The sequence below is a fragment of the Vulpes vulpes genome, chromosome 2 (assembly GCF_048418805.1).
Source record: "Vulpes vulpes isolate BD-2025 chromosome 2, VulVul3, whole genome shotgun sequence".
Taxonomy (NCBI): domain Eukaryota; kingdom Metazoa; phylum Chordata; class Mammalia; order Carnivora; family Canidae; genus Vulpes; species Vulpes vulpes.
Window position 1 is genome coordinate 38,758,729 of NC_132781.1, and position 13,479 is coordinate 38,772,207.

Below are 13,479 nucleotides of genomic sequence, written 5' to 3' on the forward strand. Positions count from 1 at the left end.
ATCTGTCATGTGAGATGACCCACCCCAAAGCTTCCTAGGGGATCTTCCTGCTCTGTGGGGGTTGGGGCCCACAGAGAAAAGGACGAAAGGGCTGGTGTTCTGCTGGGTGCCCACTGTCTGTGGTGCACACTGGATCCCTGCCAACTCCTTGAATACTTACCGGGACTCTGCAAGGTAGATATTTCATATTCAGGGCCAAACAGCTCAGGAACCACAAAACTGAGTCTACGACACATTCTCAATCCAAGCCTATGTCTTAGAAACCTAGGAGGTTTCTTTGAGCTTCTGACTTCTGGGTGCTTTCTAAGTTCCAAATGAAGCATCTCAAATGTGGTCCAAGGCTCCTAGGGTCGGGGGGAGGGACTGACGTGGCTTTCAGAGGCTAGCATCAGCCCTATGAGGCTCTGCTGCCCTTGATTCTCACCAGGAGGGGAAGGGTGACCTCCCAGCAGTCCCCCTCAGTGGAATAGGTCTGATCCAAGGGCCAGTTCCACTGGGGATGGATGTGGGGGATGTTTAGGGCATGGGCAGGAGTCTGCCCAAACTTGGAGACTCAGAGAGTCATTAAAAGCCAAGCTAGAAAGGGAGTCAGTGGGCATCCAGCCCAGGGGCTTTGGACGGAGTGAAGTGGTGGGATTGAGTTATCTGGGGATCCTCCAACTGCCCTGGACTCTCCCCAACCCCCCATGATGGGGTTCTAGCATGTGTCTTTTGATGAAAGCTTCCCAAATAATTCATTACAAATTCCATTTCCGGGGAAAGAATCCCTGATTTAGGCCAACATTCTCACTTTTTAGGTGAATAAATTGAGGCCCAGAGAGAGGAAGTAACCTGCCCAAGGTTCCACAGAAAATGAGCAGGAGAGCCTAGAGACCTCATATCCTGATTTTCACACTGAACCCCACCTCCTCACCTGTCACCCCTTCTGGACTAATTCAAACAGTTGTCCTTCAGGCTCTAATAAAAGCTCTCAGTCCAAATCACAAATCTGGCTGCACACCCCTGTACCGAGCAAAAGATTGCTTAAGACAGTCTCCTGCCAGGGCCCTGGGTGGCTCAGTGGTTGAGCATCTGCCTTTGGCTCAGGGCATGATCCCGGGGTCCTGGGATCAAGTCCCGCATCAGGCTCTCTGCAGGGAGTCTGCTTCTCCCTCTGTCTATGTCTCTTCGTGTCTCTCGTGAATAAATAAATAAAAATCTTAAACAAACAAACAAGCAAACAAACAAGGCAGTCTCCTGCCAGTAGGGTCGAGTCCCAAGACCTGAGTCTTATAAACAGGATCTTGAGAAACCTGTCCCATAGTTCTCCCAGCCTCGCTTCCAGCCACTCCCGGTAGCCCAGATGCTTGCCCTGAGCTCTAGAGACACCAGCCTATACACTGACTACCAACATGCTGTGAAGCAACTCTTCATTTTTCCTTAAATAGTATGTCATGTTTATTTTCACACAAGCCTGTTAAAGGTATTATTATTATTATCCCGATTTAGACGTGAGGCTCAAGGTTGAGCAACAAGTAGAAGTCAATCATTCTAGGAATGCCTAGTAGAGCTGGGGAAGCTGGAAGCTGGGCGTCTCTCCAGAGCTCAAGCCACTCAGCCCATCCCGCCCAGCAAAATACCCTTTCACCCTCCCTTCCCCGGGTGGAGGTGCCACCCTGTGCCCCAACCGGATGGGGCGTGCACAGCCTCCAGGCTGCACATGATGACAGTCCTGGCTTGTCTGTGCCACTTACTGGTTTTTGTGTCTGTTTCCCTAAGTTCCAGCTCTCGCAGTCAGGTGGGCTCTCAAACCCGATTGCCTGCACAGGAGCTGACAGTGGACCCTCTGAAGATGTCTGGCAAGTGAATGAGTAAATGAAAGAACGAATGAATGAATGAGCACATAAGGAACTCAGACCCAGCACCCGGAACGGTGCCCATCAACACACTTAGACATCGCAAGCAGCCTGATGTCCATCCATGTGTGTGAGGCAGGAGAGACGGTACAGGGCAGTACAGACAAGCACAGGATTTGGGCCAGAGCTCCCCACCCTCATTCTGTCACGTGTTACCGACATGACTCCTATAAGTCCAGGGCTTCTATTTCTCATCTCTGACATGGGGACGATGATAGTGATAAGACCTTTCCTTCCTCCTTCAGCAAACAGTCCCTGGACACCCACCCTGTGTTTGGGCATGAAATGCAGACCACAGCAGAGGGACTCCTGACCCCTGGGAGCTTCCAGACAAGGCAGGGCAAGGGGGTCACCAGGCAGTGACAATAGTGCGAGTGGCCTTCAAGAGAAGCGAGCTTGGTTCACCCAGGGAGCTCGGCCGGGACAGCCGTGGCAGTTACCCTGCTCAGGATGGAACAGATGGCCCAAGCAAAAGGGCGTAGAGTCCTGGCACGTGTGCAGAACAGTGACAGTGTCCTGTCAGCCACATCATGCAGGACTTTGTAAGCCAAGCCAAGACATCTGTACCTCACCCCAGCACAGCGGAGCTCGCTATTGTCAGCGCCATAGCTCAATGCTGTGGATGCATGTTGAAAAGCCAGGGACTGTCCCTGCCGTGGCATTGTGTGGGCACCCAGGTTTGCCTGCTGCTATGAGAGAAGTCTGATGTCTCCTTCATGTTGTCACTGATAACGAGTAAGAGCAGCCCCCTGAAAAGAACAAAAGTGTTGGATGTTAGAAATAGAGGACAATGGGGTCTTGGCAGAGGGAGAGAAGTGCAGGAAAATACCAGACAAGGCTTGGAACTCCAAGGTACTTCGGTGCCTGGGCAGCACTGGGTAGAAGGGAAAGGGATCAGGTGGGGTGGTCCCAGCTCTGGGTGGGGAGGTGGTGGCAGCCCCCAGGTCACGTGACGAAGCCTCAGCTGCTCCGGGATCGAGGGGCGAAGGGGAGAGGAGAGCAGTTTCAGTGAGCATCTTTCACTATGTGTCAGGCCCCGGGGGAAGTACTTCCATGTGCTCTGCAGCTCACAGGACGCTCTGTCTCCTTTGGAGCACTTACAGTTTAGGATGGTTCTCAGAACCTGCCTCCCTGAGGGATGCTGTAAGCCCCACGAGGGCAGGGCCGGTGCCTACCTTGTGCCCACCGTATCCCCAGGAGCTAGTGTATAGCAGGTGCCTCACAATGATTTTGAATGATACAAATTTCTTTTCTTTTCCTCTCCCCTGTCTCCTTTCCTCTTCCTTCTTTCTCTCCCCCGCTTCCTTTCTTCCTTCCTTGTTCTAAGACCAGGTGAGAAATCTCATGGAATCCTGCAAATAGTACAAAGTTGGGTTAAAGTGTTGGGAGCTCATCTTCAAAATAATGAGGACAGTCCTGCACCAGTCCAGCTGGCCGCGGATTTCATAATGATAGAACTAAAATTCAGGAGCGTTAAGTTACTTGCCCAAGGTCACACAGCTAACAAGAGGTAGGGCTGCGATCTGACCCGGTTATCTTAGAAGACATAACATACTTCCTCTGTAAGTGAGGGAACTGGGAAAACTTGGTCCCCAAGATGGACTAAGCTTGGCCAGAATTTCTGTAGCTGTGATACTGGGCAAAGGACTCCTCCTCCATGGGTTTCTGTGTCCTGGTCAGTAAGGATCAGGCTGAAATATAACTGGAGAGCAAGCAGGCTCCAGTCTGTGCAAGTCCACTCTTGCACACACCCCCGCCCCCCACCACCAGAGGAAATGACCTTGAGATGGATCTACACCGGCAGAGCTCTTTCCAGTCTGGAACCATCCTGTCAGTATCTTTTACTACTTAGTAAAAGTTAACTAGTAAGAAAACCCTCCTATAGGCACTTCTTGGTTTTCAAACCTCTAACTAAGAAAAGGGTTATACCTGGCTATGAATAATAGGTTCAGTGTTTGTGCTGAGTATATCTCATCTATCAGTCCATCCCATGCCAACATGCCCCATCTTAGGTAAGTGGCAGCATGTTTTTTTTTTAATGGTGTTTATTTTTTGTTTTAAAATTTTATTTATTTATTCATGAGAGACACAGAGAGAGAGGCAGAGACATAGGCAGAGGGAGAAGCAGGCTCCCTCTGGGGAGCCCGATGCAGGACTGGATCCCAGGACTCTGGGACCATGCCCTGAGCTGAAGGTAGATGCTCAACTACTGAGCCACCCAGGTGTCCCAAGTGCCAACATGTTTTATCGAGTTATTACTTGGCACTCGCCTTCATGCAGGCCTACAGCAGAAGATGTCAAGTTGGAATATGGGTGATGCCCATGTGGAGTTCCAGGCATGTAGATCATCAGATCCTCCAGTTGGATCCACCCAGTTCTGAGGGGAAGGTGAGAGAATGACTAACTCTTTCCATTCCTCTTTTCCCATCCTGGGCTTGTGGTGGACACAGTGAGAAGGAGGAGGAAAAGTAAGTTTCTGGAGGGGCAGCACCCTGACCCCTTCATGAGTGGGCCAGGCAGCATGCCTGGGAAGAAGGCAAGAATGAGGAATTTTCTGAGTGGCCAGGTTGCTTCTCTCCACGTCCCAAGTGAGTCTGAAAGCCCTAGGGCTACATTTTTTAAAAGATTTTATTTATTTATTCATGAGAGACACACAGAGAGAGGCAGAGGGACAAGTAGGCTCCATGCAGGGAGCCCGACCCGGGACTCGATCCCAGGACCTCAGGATCACGACCTAAGCCAAAGGCAGGCAGACAGTCAACCACTGAGCCACCCAAGCGCCCCTAGGGCTACATGGTTACAGTCAGTACTGTTACCTCCCTTCTCCCCCCAGCCTGTTAAAATGACAGTAAAGGAATACAGAAGCATCAGTCTGCAAGGACAAAGAGACTAACAGAGCAGCAACAGTGGATCAGTGATTTCTAGGACTTCAGGTACTTTTTGGGTGGCAGGCAGCAGCTGGTGGGATCAATGGGAACACAAGCAGAGTAGCCGATAGCTGCGGTCCTTGCTGGAGGTGTGTTCTCAGAGGTGGCTACGCACAGAGCTCAGATGATCAGATGGTCTCAGAGTCCACTGTCCGTCCCATCTCCATGACAAATTCTCAGTACAACCTTGAGTAAGTCCGTTTCTTCCTCCCGAGACTCCTCTTTTCCCATCTGTAACATGTAGAGACCATACTGGACACGTGATTCTTCTGGTGCCTGAATTTCCTGGAGTTTTTTTTTTTCCCCTCAACATGTATAGGCACATAAGCTTTGATTCTGATTCTGAAATGGGGCTAAGGCATTAGCATTTTTTCAAAGGCTCTCCCAGGAAGCTTTAAAAGCCTGCGCTGCTTATGGTCTTTGAGGACCCGTTCAACTCTGATATGCTGGGACTCTCTCCTGCCCAGGTGTTAGTTTGGAGAATACACTGGGCTGGGCTGGGGGAGGCAGCAGGGATATAAGATTTTCTGGTGGGACATCTAGGTCACAGGGGACTTCGAAAGAGTCTGAGTGCTCATCTGCTGGGGACAGCAGAAGTCTCTAAGGGGGGACGGTGGTATTTGAAAAGGATAGAAATCCCACAGAGGGAGACAGTAAGGAGGACCTTGCAGGTGGAGGTCACAGGGGGAACATTTCCTACCATTTCCTAATGGTAGGAAAGCTTGTGGCATGTTCAGGGAATTGCAGATATTCAAATGTGGAGACCTAGCACGAGGAGCCGTGAAAGTCCAGGTGCGCACCCTGTGCTTCATCCAGTTGACAACGGGGAGCCATGCAGACCTTTGAGCTGGAGAGTGCATGACCAAAGTAGATCAGTCTTGTCAACCTCTATGGTTTGTAATGCCTCACGATTCTAATACACAGGTTCGGCCCAGCTACCTTTGCTGGAGCACCTACTACGATGTTCTCCATGCCAAGCACTACTCACAACGTCCTCATGACATGGCCACTCCGTAGCTGTACAGCCACATCCTCTTTCCCACCATTTCCCCACCCAATTCACTTTCTTTACTCCTCTGGCATCTCTGAATGAGCATGCTCCTTCCATGCCTCCCTGCCCATATACAAGCCCCTAACTCTGGTGTCATGTCCTTCCCACCTCAGCCCTTCTGCAGAAGGCTCTGCTTGAAGAGCATTCCCCCAGGAGACCTCTCAGATGGTCCTGGGCAGCTCCTGGTCCTCCCCAGTCCCCTCCAGATGGCACATCCACAGCTGACCTTACACTGTGCAGCTTTTACTCGTTAACCTGTGAATTGAAGGGCAGCGGCTCGAGATTGGGCACTGCCTCGTAATGGCAGCTGTCTTTCCTGGGGCTCCCTGAGGATCCAGAGCAGAGCAAGCTGTTGAGAAGTAGAGTGATTGAAAAAATAGCAAGAGCAATGATCTGGGCTGGGCAATTGACCTAGTGGCTCTCATTTAACTTCCATCGTGGTGTCTCTTTGGGACACGCGTCACTATTTCCGTCTTGCAGTCTATGTGACTGGGGCTACGTGAGTTTGTGCAACCGCTGATCTGCAGACCTGGGATAGAGCGCAGGTGTGCCTCAGCCCTGGTCCTCCTCTCCATCGTGTTCAGGGCCAGCAGCTCCAGCCTAGGATGGAAATAGGTGGGGTCAGAGAAGCCACAGGCAACTTTCTTTCCCTCACCTCTCTCCTCTTCCCACTCAGCCAGGACAACTCCTACTCATTCTCTCAAGATTTTTATCTGCTACTGCACTCGGGGAAGTTTCCTCATCCCTCTCACACCACCCAGGAAAGATGGGGGAAGGAGTGTTCCATGTGGTCATTGGGCGTGAGTAATTATCTCTCCTCCCTGTGACTCCCCCACCTCTGCACCAGGGTCTGGGAAACCCCACTCAACTTCTAATAAAAGCTCCGGGCACTTCAAGATGGGGCAGGGACGAGCTCTTCGCTTCACCAGACACATTGAGACCACGGCAAGGAGGTCTGAGCCAGACTGCACAGAATGAAGCTTATCACCGTGGCCCTGGCGTGCCTGCTGCTGGCTGGAATATGGCTGCATGATGTGGACGGCAGGAGCAGTGAGTGTGGTTGGAGTCACCTTGCTCCTCTGTGGGGAGGGCAGAAACCCAGGCAGGCACTCTGGGCTTGTGGGCAGGGCTCGCCCTGAACTCAATGCCTGTGTCTCGCCTCCTCCGGGAAGAAGTCCTCCTAAGGAGGGTGAATGGACAACTTGGCTGGGGTGGGGACGGGGGAGAAGGTGTCTGGGCAAGCACAGTGGCTGAGCTGCTAGCTGCAGCAAATGGAGGCCCTGCCTCATCCAGGGAGCTCTGAAGCTCTTGAAGCCAAACTGGGAGACCTGAGGTGCAGAGGAGGGGGCTGGGTACTGTCTCCTCCTGGTAACAGATAAGAGGTAGAGTCTGAAGTCAGGACTGGGCTAGTCACTGTGGGGCAAGTGTTGGGCCAGTGACTTGGACAAGACACTTTAGCTCTCAAACTGCATTCTCTGTCGATAAAATGGGGTGGATAGTGCCTGACCTCAGGGCTTTCGAGAGAAGACTGACCTAATTCCAGGCACGTGAAAAATGTTGTGTCAACAGTAAAACTAGGAGGAAGGAAAAAAACAAAACTAGGAGGAAGGAACCAGGATTGGCATTCGAATCACTTGGGGGTGGGTTGTAGGAGAGAGTGTGCAAACCGGCAGGGAGGGCATCGGAACCCAGACAGAGCTGTGGGCCTGGGTAGAGGGCATTCTAGACAGAAGGTGGGAAGCCTTTGAGTTCTGGAGGCTCTTTCCCTGTCATTCCATCAATTGGAACTCCTTGATTAGTTCCAATTACTTCAAGGATTAGTTCCTAATCCTGCCCCAAAGCCACAGACCACCATTGTCCTGCACACACCAGACTCACTGGGCCCCCAGAGTGTGGGGTCCAGAGCCCTTGAACCCAAATATTGGACCAAAACCGTGCACTCGTGGTGGGATGTCAGAACTGGAAGCCCCTTTAGAAATAAAAGGTCCTGTTTGACAGATGGGAGGTCTGGGGCCCAGGTGAGGGCTCACCTTGATCAAGGCCACACGGCTGGTTTGTGGGGAGCTGAGCCCCAGAATTCCAACCCTCCGCCCACATACAGAACTAGGTGACTGGGCTGGATGTGGTCTCCACGCCCCGGAGACTGTCCCATAGAGGGTTTTTTTTTTTTTTTCTTTTTTCTTTTTAAAGCCAGTTGGATGAGAGGAACGAAGTCCAGGTTAAGAAACAGATGCAAACCATTTCTGTGTTTCTCTTCCAGTGCACGTGTCGTCCTCCAACTGTTGCTTCAACTTTTCAGAGAAGAGGATCGCCCCGCAGAGAATCCGGTGTTACAAACACACCAGTTCCACCTGCTCCCGTAGGGGTCTAATGTGAGTGTCCCTACCCTGGGCAATTCCTGAGCCCCCTCCCTCCAGAGCGCAGGAGCCAGCCCTCCTGGAGTTACAACGGCAGACGCTAGATGGCGATGCTCCCCCAGGTTCAGGTTTCTAAACCCGCGCAGAGGCCGCCAAAATCCTGGTGCAGAGCCCAGCATGGACTCTGGGGCGAGCGCAGCGCTGCTTAGCAGGTGCCGGAAGGGTGCCCCCCCCCCCCCCCCATGCTCCTGCAGTGACCTGTGTTTCTTATATAATACTTGGCGCCAAGTATTATATCCTAATATTTTGTGCCCAGAAGGAATTGCTTAAAAGATCTAGGAATTACTGTGTAGTGGGAAGAATAAGGGGGCTCACAATTAGTTCCTGCTTCCGGATGTGCCAACCTATAGTCTTGGGTGACCTCGGGCATGTAATTCTTTTGCACCTGGTTATCTGAGCACTCCTCTGCAATCCTTATCCGTGGAGTGGAGTGAAGATGATGGCTGCATCACGGGGGCATTACAAAATTAGACCGAGGTGGTTTACCATCACGACTCAGTATCTACAAAGCATTCGCGTATATTATCTTGGCTAACCCTCCTGGGGCACACATTTTCATTATCATGAACACTGAAGTTCAGGGAAGTAGACAGATTTGTCTGAGTTAGAATTGGTTTATAGTTTGGTTGGACAGAAGCCAAGTTAAAGAGGTGAGGAGTTCAGAAAATAAATACACACACACACACACACTGACAATGAATCTAAAGCAATGACGGAGGGTTCCAGATGGACACAGACACATGAAAAGATAGGTCAAGCCCCCACAGAGATATTCTGGGGGGAATTTCCATACTAGTTAATCCTTGGAGTGTCTGCAGGCTTTACCCTACCCTAATACAATGAGTCACACTCTCCAGAAAAGGGAGAAACTCAATTCACCAAGCTCTTCTTGAAGCTTGGGTGTTCCTTCCAGCGTGCCAGCTGCAGGTCTTCTGCAACAAAGTCACTTTCCAGGCCCAGAGTGAGCAGTTAGGGGGCTATCCAGCAGCGAGGCGGGGGAGATGGGACTTGTGTGTGGTACCCAGGGGGACAAATCACATGACTCAGCTCCTACTTTGTTCTTTGTCCACAGACTCAAGATGAAGAAAGGTAGAGAGACATGCGTCTCACAGACAGCCCAATGGATTAAGGATTATTTTAAAACTATGAAACCATGCCTGCTGAAGTGAATGCAAGAGGATTTCTTTCCACCCTGGACTCTGAAGATGGTGTGGCTTCACCTTGCCCCCCTCCGCAAGCCCCCCACCCTCAGCCCATGCCCGTCCTTCCACCCAGCTTTGCCAGGTCACGGAAGGTCTGCTTAGTCCTGATAAGCTATGTTGTTGCACTTTATATATTTAAATGCGATAATCTTCCATCCCTGCCTCCCTGGGTTTCTTGGTTAGCAGGACTTCCTCTGGGGGGGTGGCTGGGGGTGTCCAGGCCTGAGTAGATCTTAGGTCTTACAGAGATGCCAGCACAGCTCACCTGGAGGTGGGAGGCAGTCTCGGGAAAAGCCAATGTCTGGGAAGTGGAGGTCCCATCCCCATGAAAGGGGTAATCGCAAGCTCAGACTTGTGTACCTGGGCACTCAGAGAGAACAGCAAGGGAGGGAAGTGGCTTCCGGGTCTCAGGATTGGCACCTTTTTGAAGGCCAGCTCAGTGGCTTTAGGGGAAAAGTTCTCATGTCCTATGCTAAGTAAGACAGGCTTCTCCCATTTCCCCAGCATTGCACAGGTCACAGATCTGGTCCATTCTTCTGAAACTGCCTCCTCCATTCTGCCCCAACGACTGCCCTGCTTCCTACTCTTCCCTCTTGCTGGGGCCTTTGGAGGGCAGCTCACTGCTCCCAGCTCTCCCTTGCCAGCTCCATCCTGCCCACGGCCAGAAGCCACTCTGCCTGGCATGCCGCCGCCCTCCACCCTCCGACAGTCCCTCCCTCCTGCCTTCGGAACTGACTCCAAATTGTGCACGTTGATATTCCAATTCCTCTATCACCACCACCTCCCTCCACCTTCCTTCCTAAACGACTACCTTTTCTGTTCCAGAACCCAAACTCTGACCATACAGGGATAGTCTCTCCCGGCCCTTTCCCTTTCCATCCTGTGCCTCCTCTAGAAGAATCCTTGCTATGAGTATGCTCTGGCATCCTCCAGGGTGGATGCTGATGAGAACCATGTCATCTGGTTTCCCCTGGAGGTCAGGTGCGAGTAGTGTCTGTATGCCTCCAAGGACTGCTTGGAACGGGGAGGCAGAGACCAGTGAGAAGCTGGGCAGCTGAGTCAGGCCCTCTGCGACAGTCAGACAAGCCCAGGTCAGCCCCCAACCACTGTGAGGTGCAGTGGTCCCTCCCCACTGCTGTGGTCCTCCAGCGCCCTCTGCCCCTCCGAGCGCCCCCTACTGGTTAAGTTATCCTCCCCCAAGAAAACACCACCACGAGAGATTTCAAGCAAGATGTATTTTCTGCAAAAAGTCAACAATCTTACGAATAGCATTCTCCTTTCTGTAATAACATACTTAGCTGCACCTCACATCCACCGCCCCTCCCCAGATGGCAGTAGCCCTTCATCGCCAGGATTTGTAGGCACGAGCATCAGCTGGGGAGTTAGGCAGGAGACAGACCTGCTGCCTGCAGCTTACAAGGGTCAGACCTGGGGCTTATGGTAGGAAGCAACTGGCTCAAGGCCTTGCTTTAGAAAAAAGGTCACCAATATTCGAAATAAAGCCCCAAACCCACAACAGTTCAAATAACGTTAAATATTACTTAAGACATAGTACCTTCTTGCCTCACAACACAGAAAACACCCTATTTGAAACTATAGTCAAACTAGTCCAGGGTATAGCTGGAGCGGAGGAAGGAGAATAAACAGGGGTTCCTTTCTCATGCTTTGCTCGGGTCTTAGCATGGCCGGAAGAGTTCAAGTCTTTGGCGTTTGAGTTCTTTGATCCAGGTGTTTCACATAATCCTGGACCCATTTCTCCTTTGGGTCGGCACAGACAGCCTTGGCCAGTTTCGTACTGAAGCTATGGATGAAAGAGGGCTGCACAGTTAGGTGGGGGTGGGGGTTTTACCCAAGAGATGCCTCACCAGCCTCTCAAACCTGCTTGGTCCACCTGTGGCAGGAGAGGGATCCCCCCCTGGGACCGGAGAAAGTAGGGGTATGGAAAGGACAGGACTCTAGAGGTAGTCACTCTTCTTGGAGGCCCCAGAGAGGCTGGCCAGGCCTCAGCCAGAGCAACCTTGAAACTGTGAGCTAGCACCCATTCAGGGAGCCAGGGTGGGAGCTGGCCCTCTCTGGGCCTGTTTATGATGTAATCCCAGTCTGGCAAAAACTTACCCCCTGAGTATAAGATCCCAAATTGGCCTAATGCCTGTGCTCTGGGGTGGGAGTTTGGATCAGGGGATGTGAGAATGGGGTAGGGTGTGGTCAGGTCAGGGGTGAGCAGGGTTTTTCCACCTACATGACAGCTTTCCGGGGACAGTGGCTGCTGGTGATTCGATAGCTCTCCAGTCTCTGCAAGGGGATCTTCTTATTGTTAAATGTGAAGCAGCAAGTGAATAGGGCACCGAGTGCATCTAGAAATAAGGTCACAAAGGAAAAGCCTTTTAGGAGGTACTAGGTTTTTATCAGCTTGGATAGATCAGGAAGCAGCTGTAAGGGAAGGAAGGAAAGAGGTAGAAGTGCATCTCATCCACCTCAGGTCCAGTGCTGCTGTCTGGAGACCTGAGATGGGGGAGACCTGGAACATGTGGTTCAGGATTCTCTCAGCCTCGTGGTGGGGCTGCATCACTGATGATCAGGACAGGCCAGTGTGACAGGTCCTGGCTACGGTCCTCCGTGTGCAGAGTTTGGGAAGATCAGCCAGGGTCAAAGAAAAGACCCTGGATCTGGAGTGAGCAGCTACGGTTTTACCCTGGCTCTGCAACGCCTGGAGGTGGGTGGCTGGGACCCCGCCTGTCCCCAACGTGGCCTTCAGCTTTCTGTTTTTAAAATTAGACGTTCATGGGAAGCTCCGAGGATTCCCAGTGCTCTGATGGGCTCAGAAGTGGGGCATTGCAGCTTAGGGCTTTCTATAAAGACAGGAAAATATAAAGGAGAGAGGACAGGAAAGAAGGAGAGGGGGATTTACCTGGCTGAGCGGGCACCGGGGTGGTGAGGATGGCGGCTGTGAGCAGCAGGCACAGGAGCGCTGCAGAGACCTTCATGTTTCCGGCCTGGTCTCGGCCTCTCTGCAATGCCGGTGGCCCTGCCTGCCTTTTATAGGAACCAGAGAGAATAGGAGTTCCCAGAGAGCTGTTTGCCTGGGCAGAGTCATGGTCAAGTTGAGATGCAGAGCACTCCTGAATCTGCTGAGCTGGAGGTTGGCTACCAGAGTTTTCCAGGAATTTCAAGAAGGAAGCTGTGGGCTGCAGAAGGGCAGGCACTATTTCCTTCCAGCTGCCCAGGCCACAGAGGAAGCAGGAGCACACATGTGCCACCATTCACCATAGGAGTGATCTGAGGAGCTGTTCCGTGGCCTTGCTTGCTCCAAAACCAGAGAGAGAGTGCCGTGTGAGGGCTCTACACGTGTGACATGTTTTGCCCTGACAAGGTGTATACTATCATCATGGCCACTCACGGATGAAGATGTGAAGGCCCAAAGCCTTGTGGAGAGTGAGTAGTGACGCTGGGAGACAAAGCTGGTCTTTACGCAGGATCACCCCAGCCTTTCACGGTGTCTCTAGTGCAGAAGACTTTCTCCGAGAAGTTTTAGGTGGAAGTCTCATAACTAAGACGAATCAAAGTCAGCTGCCAATGACAAGGGCTCCTCTTGTCACACGTTAGTGTCCCTTTCTGCCCCTCAGGCCCAGAAGGATATGGTTGGAAGTCCACTGATTTGTCCAGGAAGGACTATGGAATTTCTAGAGTGGTTGCAGGAAGGGAGTTGCAGAATAGAGCAAAGCAGGCTCTTTGCTTTTGTGTCTGGCTCCCCTCTTGCAGGAGCGTGTGGTTGAGTTGGAACTTGGGGTAGGTGTCCCCGGGGGCCTGGTGGGAGGGGGAACAGCCTTGGGCTGCAGGAGACCCCCTGACAAGGCACTTGGCTTGCTCTGATCCATTCTCTGTGCTCCCTCCTGGCTCCCAGACTTTGCTTACTTTTTGCACCTGCCTGGAATACTATCCCCTCGGCTTTCTATGTCAGCAGGTCTTTCCACTCTTGCAAAACAAGTC

At 51.9% G+C, this 13,479-nt stretch overlaps 2 protein-coding genes across 2 annotated transcripts; one reads left to right on the plus strand and one right to left on the minus strand.

Moving 5' to 3' along the window:
* Positions 1–6,788: 6,788 nt before the first annotated feature.
* Positions 6,789–9,599, plus strand: CCL1 (C-C motif chemokine ligand 1). The gene is made up of 3 exons (XM_025996262.2): positions 6,789–6,923; positions 8,134–8,245; positions 9,363–9,599. Exons 1-3 carry the CDS (start codon positions 6,848–6,850, stop codon positions 9,457–9,459), a joined length of 285 nt encoding a protein of 94 aa, XP_025852047.1. The 5' UTR covers positions 6,789–6,847; the 3' UTR covers positions 9,460–9,599.
* A 1,109-nt stretch (positions 9,600–10,708) lies between these two features.
* Positions 10,709–12,514, minus strand: LOC112918104 (C-C motif chemokine 13). Its single transcript, XM_025996263.2, has 3 exons — positions 12,401–12,514; positions 11,732–11,846; positions 10,709–11,293 (listed from the first exon to the last, which is right to left on the minus strand). The coding sequence occupies exons 1-3, from the start codon at positions 12,474–12,476 to the stop codon at positions 11,188–11,190; spliced, it is 297 nt and encodes a 98-aa protein (XP_025852048.1). The 5' UTR covers positions 12,477–12,514; the 3' UTR covers positions 10,709–11,187.
* Positions 12,515–13,479: the final 965 nt, after the last annotated feature.